General features: G+C 48.3%; 1 protein-coding gene across 2 annotated transcripts in view; it reads right to left on the bottom strand.

Moving 5' to 3' along the window:
• Window positions 1-11,045: 11,045 nt before the first annotated feature.
• mn1b (meningioma 1b) overlaps window positions 11,046-15,000 on the bottom strand; it is a 17,160-nt gene continuing 13,205 nt past the window's right edge. For both annotated transcript variants that reach the window (XM_080004479.1, XM_080004480.1), the window contains exon 3: window positions 11,046-12,709. In XM_080004479.1, the coding sequence (XP_079860605.1) occupies window positions 12,489-12,709 (221 nt within the window). In that variant the 3' untranslated portion in view covers window positions 11,046-12,488. The remainder of the gene's footprint in view (window positions 12,710-15,000) is intronic.

The following is a 15,000-nucleotide window of genomic DNA, read 5'->3' as shown; positions in this document are numbered from 1 at the left end:
TTATTCACCCTGCATAGATGGACGTTGCGAACTAAAAGGAACAGAAATGCATTTTTGCGGCGCAAAAAAATGAGTTTTGTGTCTGCGTTTTGGAACTATTATAGTCGTACATGTCATTCCAATTCTAATGAATTTTGATTTTAAATGTTGGAATCAAATTGGAACGTCCAGATCGTGTGTCTTTTGCTTGTCAGCAAAATCCATGATTTCACTAATCAAGTTATACTGACGTATTGAGAATGTGAAGGTACTGTATCTTCCTCTCTCCGTCTGTGTTCAGTTACTGATTTGGGATGCCCTATTCCTCTCCCCAATATAGAGAAAAGAACATACGATCAGAATTACAGATCATGATATTGTTTTGGTTTTGGGGCTACCAGCAGTTATCGGAGGAAATCATTGATAATCCATGAAGTTTGTCTTGGAAGTCGTGGAAATACAAACAATAGTTGCTCGAGTTTATATTACAGAAAAATAAAAAATTGATTTAGATGTGTTGGTCTGTGTCGGTACAACAATTATGCACGTATGGGTTTTGGTGTGTCTCATCTCAGCTTCGCTGACACAAAGTGCTCCTGACTGAGCTCCCAACAATACTTGGAGCGCTGCCTCTAATTGCTAATAGACCACCAGGGACTTTGCCCAGCCAATCACCTTGCAGTTTACACCAATGCGTCGCGATCAGCACTCTTCCAGAGAGCACAGAGAACACTGGGGAAAAAAAAAACAAAGAGAATAAAAAAAAGAGAATAGGAAAATTACCCACCAGGAACATAGAACTGTGTTACCATGGCTCCTTGGTCGGGTTTTCAATGCAAGGAACTCTAAGCCTACCTCTATCCTTACTTCACCCATTAACAACCCCCTCCACACACAATTACGCCTCCCCCCTATCCCCAAAAGCCCACCCCCCCGTGTACCTTTTTTTTCGTGCCCCGGAGGAGTGTCGGAGTGCTCGGCGGAGCACATCCAGGGGAGCGATTCTACACACAGCCGGGCAGGGTGGAGAGACACCTCCAGCTGGATGCTGGGATCCAGGGGAGAGGCTCTAAAATTAGACCCAGCATGGGGCGCAGGAACGGGGGATTGTGGGCCCGGCTGGAGGGGGGTGGGGGGGGATTGCTGGGAGGAATACTGGAGAGAATGAGGGTAGGAGAGCGGTGAAAGAGAAGGAATGTTGAGAGGCGAAGAAGTGAGCGAGGGGTGGATTCGGGGTGGGTGGGGGGGGTGGGGGGGTGACAGCACACATCCAACTGAGACGCCTCTCTGCACATGCACCAGGCTGTAGCAAATTAAACATCTGAACCAGCACTTCATAAATATACAGGCACCGTGTACACACCTCTATACACACAATTATGCATGCGTATAACACCAGCTTTCACACTTGCAGACACACTTTTTCTGGCACTTGTGAGGAACACACACAAATACAGTGCGCTTGCACCCACCCACCCGAACACACACACACACACACACACACATACAGTACCTAGAAAGAACACAAAATGACGAGACACACATACTATATCACCTTATTAAGTGATTTGCACGTTGGGTGATCCTTTGGCGACTATCCTGAGGAGGCTTAAGCTCCCGCCATGAATTGTCCGGTGTCAGTGGGCATCTGTGTCCCCGTGTCCCACTTAGTCTCCTGCCGAGCAGCCCAACCTGCCACTCAGTGTGGGAGGGCAGAGGGGCAGATGGGTAGAGTCCGATTATAGAGTTGTCTGACCTCTCTCACAGGCAACTCTCTGTGGCCCACGCTCAGGGCCTGCACAGAAAGAGTGTTTGTTGTTGGTATTAGCAGCTAAACGGCTTAACTGTTAGCAGACGTGCTTCAGGAGGGTCGAGCACATAGTTTTGACTCGCTGCCAAACTTTGAGAGCCAAGACAGCTCAGGGGCCCTTCAGCGAGGGTGGGGGATACGGAAAAGGGAGGGTTGGGGGGGTGGGGAGGATGAGAGGAACTGTTAAAAAAAAAAAATCTGCAAAACAAAAAAAAGAGGCACAGGTGTGGAGCAGACTGATGTCACATTTTAGCGGAGTTCGTAAACACTTGCCTCATGACAATCATAAATTTGTGAACTGTATTTCCTTGTATAGAGCTTACAAAATCCTGAGTTGAGGTTCTGGGAAATTTAAGTTTCTTTGTCTAGACTAGATGGACTAGCTATCTAGCCTCTGTTAAATCTGCCTTTTTATCACCTCTGGGCCGCCACAGCGACCATATAACCTATAAACATGGTCGTGAAGCAGTGTGCTCGGTGGCGTTGTGCAGTGACAGCTCCCTGCTGGGACCCGGTGAAGTATCATGTCACTTCCTCTCGAGGAGCTCCACTTTCCGCGAGAGTTGGACGTCGCTCTGTGTGAAATATGCATGTGGCTCATCAAAGACGGCGAAGTTCACAGAAAGTAGCAAGTAAGCAAAACGCACGTTAACCACTCACCCTCTGATATGCAGACGTAGGAAACCGCATCAAAAACCGGATGACAAATGTTATTTCCGTGGCTTTTGTTCATATTGGCCACTTTAAACTTTAAATCTGTGTACAAAACACGGCTAACTTGAGCAATCGCACCACCAGGCTGAGATTAAGTTGGAGCCCCGGTAACAGACTGTGTCAACTGTGAGCGCAAAGAAAAGATGAAAAGCGCTACAGTAATCCCTTCTAGTCTCTAGATTTCCCTAATCTTCTGCTTTTGTTGTTGCTGGAGCCCAGAGGAGGGTGTGACGGGGTCAGGGGTGAAAGTTAAGAGCCTAGATGGATGGAGGACGGGGGCGAGAGGAGTTTTTCACGCCCTGAGAAAACTTGCGCATACCTTTGGCCGAAACCGCTGCTTCCCCGATACATCCCACTCCTTCCTACCTAACCCCCTCCCCCTCTCCCATACCTCCGGGGCAGCGATAAGAGAGAAAGAAATGGGGCTTTACTGGAAACACAAACAGGTCTCTGAATCACAGGGGTCAACGGTCAACGGGAGAACTTCCAAGAGCGAACACCTTTCCCCTATTGTCGATCTTCACAGGCTCACCAACGTGCACAAACATGTCCTCCAAATCACCGAGCAGACTCTTTGCCTCTCTTGCTCCTGTTTTCGTCTTTGGTTCGCAATGAGTCTCGCACTTTTTGCATTCTTGTCGATTCCCTCACGCTGCGCCGCAACTTGTTTGACAACCGCAGAAACTGCAGTGGCACGACATCGTCCCAGGAAAAGGCAGTTTCTGAATCTGCCGCCGTGATACCATAAACATCTTCTGAATGTCAACCGACAGGAAACCAAGAGAGGGACGAAAAAAAACAGCTTGAGCGAGAGAGAGAGAGAGTGAGGGAGGGAGGGTGGAAGGAGAGGAAGAGATGCGACACGCTCGGGTTTACTTCGCCACACTCCACACCCCGCGCCACCCGCCCAGCCACCCAACCCCGCTGCCAAATGTACAAGTCTTTCCCTTCCACCTATCATGGCTTTTGACTTGTGACGGTCCCTCCAGCCAAATACCTGTAGAATTATAGCAGCGCAGCCTGAGGTATGTTCAGGCCGAAAAAAGATCCACCACACATCGGGGGGAGGAAGAGGAGGTGGGGGGCAACTCCAGGGTTGGGACGCTGCAGAAATCCCCTAGCCCTTTATGTGGGAGGCGAGCGTAGGGAGATGAGGTTGCACTGGCATGTCTTCCCCTTTCTGACCCCTGAGGGGTGGGGGTGGGGGGTGGGGTGATAGGTTGAGAACAGTGGCTTGCATTGTTTTGCCCGCCACCAACCCCACCCCCACCCTCATCCACCTTCCTTTCTCTCTCCGCCACCCGGCCTCCCACCCACCCTGCGCGCCCCGCCCCGAACCACCCCCGGCCGAAGATTGAGTTAACTCTCGCCTGAGGACACTTCGCGTCGGAGGAACCCGATCTCGCGCCGCGACTCTCCCTGGGCCGTGCAGTCGGCGAGAGGTGTAAACTCCCTTTTTTTTCTTCTATGCTGATGTTTCGTCACCGGCAGAGCTCTGTCCACAATGGAAGTTTTAGCAGGAAGCCTCTGAAGGGTTTTACGACGTTTCAATCAGAGGATCTTGTCATTTGTCACCCTTTCTGATACTGCAACGTACGCCTTTCGAGTGTTTTAAGTATACGTTTATATGTGAGCTGGGGGGCGGGGGGCAGCGGAGGGGGGGTCCATTGTCTGGTTCCCTGCTAACGGGGCAGAGCAGAGGAGCAAGGCAGGGCCACCGAGTCATAAATCACAGGAGAGGATAGAGAGTAACAGCTCAAATTAAGATAAAAAACTCCCTTAATTATCAACTAAACAGCCTGGTGTCCCCTCCCTCCCCGGGCTATTTGTCACCCTGCAAGCAAGCCAGTCACCTGGGGACAGGCTTTCCTGCTCCACTGACGCACACACACACACACACACACACACACACACACACACACACACACACACACACACACACACACACAACACATTCTACAGATACAAATACATTTCTGCCAATACATAAATCCACTCACACACGTTATACTGTATGTTGATTATTGCAATATAAACTTCATTGATATACCTAATGTACACAATCTTTGCTCAGTGTGTAAACATTCACAAGACCATCCAAATCCAAAACCTTTGCAAAAGTTCTAGCCCGTGGATCGGCTAAACCTGTGGCTGTCAGTCAGCCGAGCTTGAAACGTATCACCTCATCCTATCCATCACCCTCCCCGTCCGCAGCCCGCCCTCTATCTTCCTTTGCTTATTCACCACACCAATTATCATTAGCCTAATGACTTCTCAATGGTCCTCTCTCCCTTCAAAGGCTCTGTATCTCTGCCCCCTCCACCCCACCACCCCTCTCTCAGCCTGTGTCCTGGCATTCTTGTGTAATGACAGTGACACACACACACGCACGCATACACACACACACCCACACACACACGCACGCATACACACACAAGCACATTGAAAACACACATTCACACTTACTCACACACACAAACACACGCACCATGCACATACGCACGCATGCATGCACGCACACACACACACACACACACACACACACACACACACACACACACACACACACAACACGCACACACACACAGACACACACACACACACACACACACACACAGTTCCTCTTCCTCCTGCCCTTGTAAAGCAGCTGGGATGTTGGGAGGCCTCAGCCAACTCAAAGCTGAAGAGGCTGGATGAAGCATACTGAAACATGTTGGTGTGTGTGTGTATGTGTGTGGCCATGGATGCATATGTGTCTGAAAAGGGAATGAAAATGAAAACAGAAAGAGGGGAAGAGAAGGAAAAAGAGAGCTCTACTATTCTTGCGGTCTTTGAACTTTTTTTTCTTCTTCACCAACTCGTCTTTTTTTCCTTGAGTTCCTTTGGAGGCAGTGTATTGATTTTATATTAGGCCTGAGCTGCCATCTGGCTGCTTTTCATTCCTCTGTTTTCTTATAAAGCAAGAGTGAGAGAGAGAGAGAGGGAGAGGGAGAGAGAGACTGGAAACAAAATTCATTATGCGTTAAATAAAGACAGCGACAGAAAGCAGAGCATACAGAGTGGGTAGTGATGTGTGTGGGTGTGTGTATGTGTGTGTGTGTGTGTGTGTGTGTGTGTGTGTGTGTTTATTGGGGGGGAGACCTTTTTCAACCCCAGAGTATTGTGATCAATACCGCGGCAAGACGCTAAATATTTGTCATCGGGTCATCACACGACAAATCGATAAGTGATAAGAACAACAACCAAGGCTCCTGCCCTTTCCTGTCTGTCCGTCTATTTGTCTGTCTGTCTATCCGTCTGTCTGTCTGTTCTCTACACAGGATGAAAAGACAACCCTGTGTAAAAATATATACATTGTTTGCATCAACACGGCACACACACACACACACACACACACACATACACACACACACACACACACACACACACACACACACACACACACACACACACACAGAAATTCAGCCTGCCCTTCTTGTTGAGATTTGCCCTTTGGTCAAGTTGCACAATGTGATGCCCAAAATAAGGTTGAATAAAGATATGCCTTCAGTGTTCTATAGCACCATCACCACCACCAGAACCGCCTGGTAATGGTGGTGGTGGTGGTACGGCAATGGTGAGCGTGCAGCCGGGCTGGCGGGGTGGTGAGGCGGGGTCCCGAGCTCGCGCCGAGGCACCAGGGGACCGTCGTGTGATTAATGGTAAGGGACGCGCCCCACTAATTGTGGCTCCTGACACAGGCACACGTCTCCAGACAAAGCCGGACAGGACTGGAGCAGGGTGCCGCGCTCAATCACCTTCTAGCCCAAAAGCCCCGGGGCTGCGCTTGGGGAAGGGAAGGGAAGGGGGGTGGGGTGGTGATCAAGGAGAGGTCACAGGACATCACAGGTGATAACAGTGGAGGAGGGCTGACTGGGTAACCCTAATGGAGGTGGGGAGGTGGCCAAAGCCGAGCCAAACAGAGAGAGGACGGAGGATCGGAAAATATAGACTACTGTCCCGAGATGGAAAGCGAGAAATTTACTGAGTCCTTACTGATCCTCACTGGATTATCCTCCTTGGATTTAAATTTAGGTCCACTTCTGCTCTGCTCTGTGGTCAAGTGCACCTGTTGCATCGATGTTAATTAATTACAATCGCGTCGTCAATTTGTTGAGTAAGTTGCTTGCTGAAGAGAAGAAAATATGTATGTTTTTGGTGCTACGCAATTGTGCATATTAGTCTTGTCTCCACTGTATTCATTAGAGTGTGAAGGAACATAAAAAACGAAGCGTTCTAAATATATGTAAGAAAATTATTCAACCCAGGTAGCCACCCGAAAAGTAAACAACATTCAAATTTATGTATAGTGCCCTTTGCATGCCCAACCGTGAGCCAACATCCCAACGTCCACTGCTGCAGCTCTCTGTAAAGGCAGAATAAATTACAGCTGCATGCAAACACTGTTTATTTTTCTCCCACCTGCTGACATCTATTGTGGAGTGAGGAGGACAGATGGAAGTCAAGTGAGGGACCCCAGACAGTCGGCTCAGTCACAAATCCCTCTTCATGGAGCCATTGACTCTGATCGTCTCCGTCAGAAGGTGAAGGTCCAGAGTGGAGGAGAGTCCTGCCATGCTCTCCAGGCAGGATGAACTCTGAACCCCGGTGGTTTTAGTACGATTTGGGTCTTTCGTCTCCGTTCCAAATGCTTTGACTCTCGTTTATTTACCGTTATTTTGCACGAGTGATGTGAAGTGAAGAAAGTAGGGAGAACAGATGTCTTTACAACTTTTTAAATAATGAATCAGTCAGTGTGTGCGAAGTGCACAAACATGTTTGAAACTACCTTGGTCTCGTTGCTATCACCCAGAGTCCCGGGAAGTAATTCGGGGAGAGAGCTCCCCATCACTCTCTCTCTCTCTCTCTCTCTCTCTCTCTCTCTCTCTCGCTGGACCCCCAGGCCCCCCAGGGCCCCTGTGAGCCTCCCACAAAAAAGAAGTCCACAATGCTGTTCAAACAATGGACCGAGGGACAAAGAGCACATTTACACAAGTGGAGCTTTCTTTGAAAGCAAAAAGGCAGCATTTGGAAGACTTCCAACCCCCCCCCCTCCCCGCCACGCACACACATACACCCAGCGACCCACCCCCCTCCAACTACCACCACCACCACTACCACCCCACCAAAAAAAAAAACCAGAACCTCCTTTGCCCCCTTATCACCCCCTCCTCTCAATTCCCTCACTAAAAAAAATCTCCACCATTCCAATGATGGAGACGTGGGAGCCAAATATACGACGCCAAGCCCCGATCCCACCCCCCCAATTCCACAAGCACCCCCAATTTGGCCAAACCCTTCTTTACAGGACAAAAGGCCTTTAGAGGCTGAGTGTATGTGAGGGCTCTGGTGGATGCCATAGTGGCTTAAAGACCGTGGAGGCCTCTAAGAGACAGTTCTTTTACTCCCGACTCCCTCCATTTCGCTTTCAGTTTCTCTGTCCCCTGCTCCCTCTCTCTCGCTCTCTCTCTCTCTCCCTCTCTCTCTCTCTCTCTCTCCCTCTCTCCCTCTCTCTCTCTCTTTCTCGCTGTCTCCCCCCTTCTCTTTTCTTTCTCTGTCTCTTTCTTATGCCATAGAGCACATAGTAAAGGGTTCGGCAAAGGCTAGAGAGAGTTGCAGGAGAGAGAAAGAAGTGAGAGAGAGACAGAGGAGAGTGAGAAAGAGACTGGGAGACGGACGGTACGAGATGGGGGAGAAGGGGGTTGCTCTTATGTCAACACTGTGGTATTTTCCCAAAGATGCATATCGTCTCTATACAAATAAGAGATGTATTTATAGGAGTGCATCGAGGGCTGCATGAGAGGAAAGTGTTTGGCCGAGTTCTGTGCCATGGCCCCACGGCTCCGTGGCTAGTCTTCATGGCTAGTAAAATTGTTATTCTTCAGATGCGTGTTGGCTGGGAAACACACGGGTTCTCAGGCGACCACACAGTATTTCTCCCTCCCAATATGGCCGCCATGCAGAGCAGGAGCCCATTGAAGGAAACAGCCCGGTCCCATACATCTCGACTGGAGCCAATATCCCCCAGGCATCCCTGTCACCGCGTCCCACAGGGCCGGGCTCCGGCTACTGGCATGTTCTGGGAAACATGGCAGACCTCACCTCGCCACACTGCGAGTGTAATCTGCCAGAGTAGATTAACCCACAGTGGTTAATCTACTTGTTGGTTTTATACTCAGAGCGAGGAAATTACACACAATTGTTGGCATGCCCAACCATTGCATTTATTCCTTCTCCTTCAAAGGTAGGCCAGGACAGCAAGCCATTTTGATGAAGAAATGAACGATGGAGGAAAAACCCTGTAATCTCCAAACTATCAATGTATCCCTAACATGTGTTCGCTCCTAAATAAATATCATTCAATCTTGTAAAAGGCATTGAAATATATGTTTCATAACACGTGCTTCAAAGAAATCTCAAATTTCATTTGTTTTTCGAGCCATACCCATGTGCTTCAAGAGGGCTTCAAGAGAATGTTCAAACGAGGGAATGTCCCGTGGCAGATAGTTCCGTCTTCTCACAAGTCTATTGTGAAAGTATCGTTCAGACGGACGGTCTTCCACGGCATGTGATGGTGCCAGCTATTCCCGAAACAACCGAACGTGCTCAGCCCAACAAGACGGGCAGGTATGTTGTAGGAGAGGTCTTCTGGCATCCACCGGCTGCATGGTGACCGAAACGTGGCATCTTACTACAGATTGCAAACCATAAAGAAGCACTTGAACTCTTCTTGTTTCATACGCAGCGATTCCACCCAACTTGACACAAATGCATCGTCAACTCCAGTTCTTTTCCACCCCCTGGCCGGAGTCGGTGACTAATTCTGAATCTATTTGTGGAGAACGTTTTCCTCACTGTGTTCCACAGCCTTTTGTGATCAAAGTACATTGTTCTTCCCTGTTCTCCACCCACCCACCCCCCACCCCCACACCCCCCACTCTGCTTTACCCCCAATAACAGCCGGTCCCCGATGACTTGACAGCCTCCCGAATAACCGGGGCTCCGCGCGACGCTCCACGCATCACATTCACAACAGTCTCTGCAGCCGCACGCAGCGGGTGCGAGCACAAACACACCTGAGCCGCCTAGACAGGGTCCTGCAGGGATCTGTGTGTGTGCGTGTGTGTGAGTGTGTGTGTGCGTGTGTGTGTGTATGTGTGTGTGTGTGTGTGTGTGTGTGTGTGTGTGTGTGTGTGTGTGTGTGTGTGTGTGTGTGTGTGTGTTTGTGTGTGTGCGTGTGTGTGTGTGTGTGTGTGTGTGTGTGTGTGTGTGTGTGTGTGTGTGTGTGTGTGTGTGCGTGTGTTCCAGACAGCGGCAATGCGGGTTCATCAGTAGCCCTGTTAGGCAGTATTGACGTTTCCACCTCAGCGCTGGCACGCTGGGGAGTTATTGATTAGCATTAAGCATCCATGCAGATGGCCAATAAAGAGAAGGTGAGTAAAAAAGAAAGAGAGAGAGAGAGAGAGAGAGAGAGAGAGAGAGGGGGGGGGGAGAGGAGAATGGGACATTAAGGGGGAAACGTAGGGGGTAGGGGCTAGAAGTACCTATATCTATTATAAGTCTATATATTGTATATAGGTATATATCCCATTGTATATGTCCCACTCTATACTGTATACATTGTATGCAATATATACAGTATACTGTATATAATGTTTACACTGGATGCACTGTTAACAGTGTATTCAGTATATATATACAGTATATCGACTATATTAATACTCTATATACTGTATACATTGTATACAGTATAAACAATATATACAGTTTAAATATACTGTATATATTGTATACAGTTTATACGGTATATATACACACACACAACAAAACAAGAAATCCGACAGAATATACTGTGTTATGTTTTGATAACTTTTCAAAAATATTATCATTATTATATTAAAATATTATTTTTTTGACTTGGTATATTGTCCAGTGCATTGTTTTATGTATGTATTTTTTAAGATGTAAAAAATAAAATTCTCTGAATTCCATTTTTTTGGCACATTTTTCAGATGATGATTTCTTATAATTTCTGCTTTGTTAGTGAGCATGCAGTGCTGTATAAACAATATATACAAATGTGTCAGGTAAGATATGGTGGGGTATGGTGGTGGTGGTGGTGATATGGTGGGGCCTTAATCGCCTTAGCTCCCCGCGCCACCAGGTTTCCCCATTTCCTGGTCCTCCCCGGGTTCCTGCGTGCCTGTCAGGTGGCATGCATCAGTCCGCGGCTCCCCTGTCGTACCTGTCACTTGGAATATTCCGCAGGAGCCTGAGTAACTCATTGATGATCCTGTGAATACACAGTACACACACACACACACACACACACACACACACACACACATATATTGTGTGTATTCTAACATCACACAACAATTATTTTGTAACAATATATTTGCTGTTGCGGCCGATTATATTTAGTAATATAAAGATATAAAGTATAAATTGAATAATGACATTAAAGAAAAGGTTGTCAAGAAATTAAAATCAGAAAGGAGCATCACCTTTAACATCATATTTATTGTTATTTAGTTACTCAATAAAACATATACAGATATATACAATATGCAGGAAAACAGACAACTGCACTTTACATATTATTAAAAAAAAAGAGAACAAAAAACAAAATTTCAGTTTGTAAATTGCCATCACAGTCCTCCATCTATTGTTTCAGAAAATTCAAAATTCAACAGAAGCTTTATTTAAAAGATTACAAGATTGCCTAACACACAACATTTCTCTTACTTTACATGTGCAATACCAATAGTTTTCTTTTTCAATTCCCTTGACCTCCAGTTCTTCAGTTCCCATTGGCTGGATCGTATACGAGTGGTTGAGCCAAGCGAGAGTCACTACTCCAAGGAAATGTGTCTATAATCGGAAGTCAGAAGGATACAAATCTCAAAAGGAATAAATGCAAAAAAATAACCCAAAAAAAAAAAAAAAACGGATTAAAATTTAATTTGAAAAAAAAGAAAAGCAGAAGTTTGCGTCCGGAAATAAAACATTCTTCAGCTACATTCATGCAATCTCTCTGTGCCCTGTACAGTCCTGCGTCTCACTTAAGCCGTTTAAAAATGGAGAAAAAAAACGAAACAAAAACTAATAAAAAAAAAAAATCTATAGATAGATCTATAGATATAACTGTATATACAGGAGAGTCAGTAATTTTATTTTATATCTGGTGAAGGTTAGAGTTTTGGGAGAGAGAACGCTGGGAGGGGGTTGCGTGAGCTCCAAACTGGTATACCACTGCAGCCAATGAAAACTGAGCATTTCTGCGTCTTCTGCTTTTTGTTTTTCTCCTCCCTAGACATTTCTAGATTTTTCTTAAAAAAAAAAAAAATAATAAAACAAAATAAAATAAAATAAAAAAAAATCAAGAAAAAAGAACATCAGAAAAAAGGACAAGACTGAATTGAGGTTTTCCAGATGTGGGCATCGTTGGGGAAAAAGCCCGAGATGTACTGTCCAGCAAGTATGTCAGTGTGGTTTGTTAAAAGAGTGGGTTGCGTGTTTTGAGAGAGGATGGTGGTATTTACGTGTGGATGTGTGTGTGTGAGTGTGTGGATGTGTGTGTGTGTGTGTGTGTGTGTGTGCGTGCGTGCGTGCGTGCGTGCGTGTGTGCGTGCGTGCGTGTGTATGCGTGTGTGTATATGTGTGTATATGGGTGTTACTGGTCGTGTGTGAATGTCTTTCTCTCCCTGAACGAGCGAGAAACACTTGCAGTCGCCTCGTCGTCGACACTTCCTCCTCCTCCTCCTCCTCCTCCTCCTCCTCCTCCTCCTCCTACTCTTCCTCCTCCTCATCATCATGATATTCGTCGCTGTTCTCCTTTCTTCTTCTTCTTCTTCTTCTTCTTCGTCTTCTTCTTCTTCTTCCCTTTGAGATATTTTTTTAATAGACTTTATCAGAGATCAGGCCCACCAGAACCACCTGGCGCTCAGGTCAGCGCCGCCACGAACGTCCCGAAGCGGTTGGAGATGTCGGAATGGAGGGAGCGCCAGGAAGAGACGGGCCCCCCACGGCCCTTAGCGTCCCCCAGCTCGTCTGTGCAGTGGACCGACAGGCACTGCAGGTGGTTACCCCCGGTTCCTCCTCCTCCAGCCCCGGGCCCCACGGCCCCGGCACCACCTCCGGCCTTGCTCTGGGACAGCTCCGTCTCTACAAGAGCCCAAGGAAGAGAGAGGGAAGAGTTAAGGAAAACGCTCATCGGGGATCTGGTGTTCCATCGCCGCGGCCCCAGATGCATATTATGTAAAACAGGTGTTAAAATCGCATCCTACTCGAAATCTGCTCCTCCGCCAGCCTCTCCAATCAAGGCCACTCAAATAAATAAAAATAAAAAAACGCTGATGTTCTCACTCCTCAGCCCTCCTCACGCATTTGGTAAACATCGAAACACACGCGCACGTGCACGTGCACATGCACACACACACACACACACACACACACACACACACACACACACACACACACACACACACACACACACACATTTCATTTCATTCCCACTGACTCTGTATCCCGCATGGCCCCTGGTCATGGGGGGTCAAAGGGCCGCATGAAACCCGACCTCTGACCCTGCTTGACCCAATTTACCGGTATAATGACCATGCCGGGGTATCGACCCGGCCTCCCCGAGGTGTCGAACCCCGCCAGCCGAGGGGCTTCCGGAAAAAAAATCCATACGCGCGAGTTTATCAAATAACGTACGTCAAAATAAAATCAGACGGAGCGAGCGGCGGTGGTGTCTGCTGACTACGGTGGAGGAGGAGGAGCGGAGGAAAGGTGAAGAAGAAGAAGAAGACGACAAGAGGAAGAAGAAGAAGGGAAATGACAAAAAAATAGAGAGTGATTGAGGAAGTGGAAATGGAGGGAGGGGGAGCTTTGAGTTTTGCCTCCGAGCGAGCCCGGGGAGAAAGAGAGAGAGGGAGAGAAGTGAAGAGGTTTGGATTAATTCCCTAAAATATAGGAATAAATACATTTGCTGCCTTAAATGAATAAATCAATCTGTTTTTCCCCTCTCCTCCTCCTCCTCCTCCTCCTCCTCCTCCCCCCCTTCTTCATGACACCAAACTCCCCCCACCGCCTGGTTTCTCAGGCGGCCGCTTTTTGACTTTGACGACTCAGTGGCGGAAAAAACAGCTCTGACCAGTCGAGTCACATGTGTCAGAGTTTGGGAGAGGCCGTGGTAATGCGCACGCTTTTTGGGCGAGGGAGGCGATGATATCAACGTCATCAGCCGCCCGGCCTGGCTACCTGATAAACCGTGAGAAAAAGGATGGAGAAGCGCGCACCCCTGCAACACCTCCTCCAGCCCCTCTGTCACTTTTCCTTCTTTCGTTCGTCGTTCTCTGCTCCCTAAGCCGTCGCCCTTTGTTTGGCTCGGGCCTGTTTGGGTTGCTCTCTTTCCTCCCCTGTCGCTGGCAGCCCCCGCAGCAGTGACCCAGTGTTAAGAAAACCCGGGCCAGGGACAGGCAGAGCGGCCATCTTGCCCCCACCCGCTCCCGCCCCCGCCCCTGCCCCTGCCCCCCCGGCCCCATCTGGGCTGCCACCGCTGAAATGTAAAAGTGGAGGGAGTTTTGCAAAAGGTCAGGCATTTGTTTTTAATGTCCCTCTCTACCTCTTCTTTCTGTGCCTGTCTCTATATCTCTCATTGCATTTTTTGCCCTCTTCCCAATTTGTCTCTTTCGTTGTCTCCCCCACTCAGTTTCACCTCCCACTTTCTCCCAGGAGGGGAGGGGGGAGAGAGGGGCTTGGGTGCTGTCGTGGTAGCGGCAACGAAATCTAATATTTGCCAGAGGGTTCAGTCATACACCTCAGTATGGCGGATTCCCCTCCGCCCCCCACTTGCACCCCCACCCGAAACCCCCCCACCCCATGCCCCCCGGCACCCGCCGGCAGCTCGTGCTCGCTGGGCACAGCGGGGTCCGCACCGGCCTGGATAGGCAGCCAAGCGTTCCCCTGGCTCGCCGCTGACACGTAGCAAACTGACAACACACACCGCCAAAAACACACACACACACCGCTGCCACTGCCATGTCCACACCAGCGCTCAGCTGCTGCTCCAGATGCACACACGCCGGCGTCCACACCCACACACACACACACACACACTCCAAAAACAGCTAGACATAGCCCCCAGCCTCATAAATGCAAGGACAAGACTGGTAAACACACACACACACACACACACGCACACACACGCACACACAAAATACAAACACACGGACTTCTCCTCCAACAGTCCCTGGGCCAATCCTCACATATGAGCTCATGTGAAACATGTAATGCGTTTTCTAAAACACAAAGCCAAACATCAGCGAGGACGTGCAAATAGAAAAATCCAATGTTAGAGTGTGGAAATGTGAGCGTTCCCTCCAACTATCATTTTGTTTTCATAAATGATCGGTGGACTAACTGTTTTTATGGCTGCGTGTCCATACATTATG

Source organism: Zeus faber, assembly GCF_960531495.2.
Source record: "Zeus faber genome assembly, chromosome: 7".
NCBI classification, from domain to species: Eukaryota; Metazoa; Chordata; class Actinopteri; order Zeiformes; family Zeidae; genus Zeus; species Zeus faber.
The sequence above is the reverse complement of the archived record's forward strand: the minus strand, read 5'-3'. Positions and strand labels throughout refer to the sequence as shown.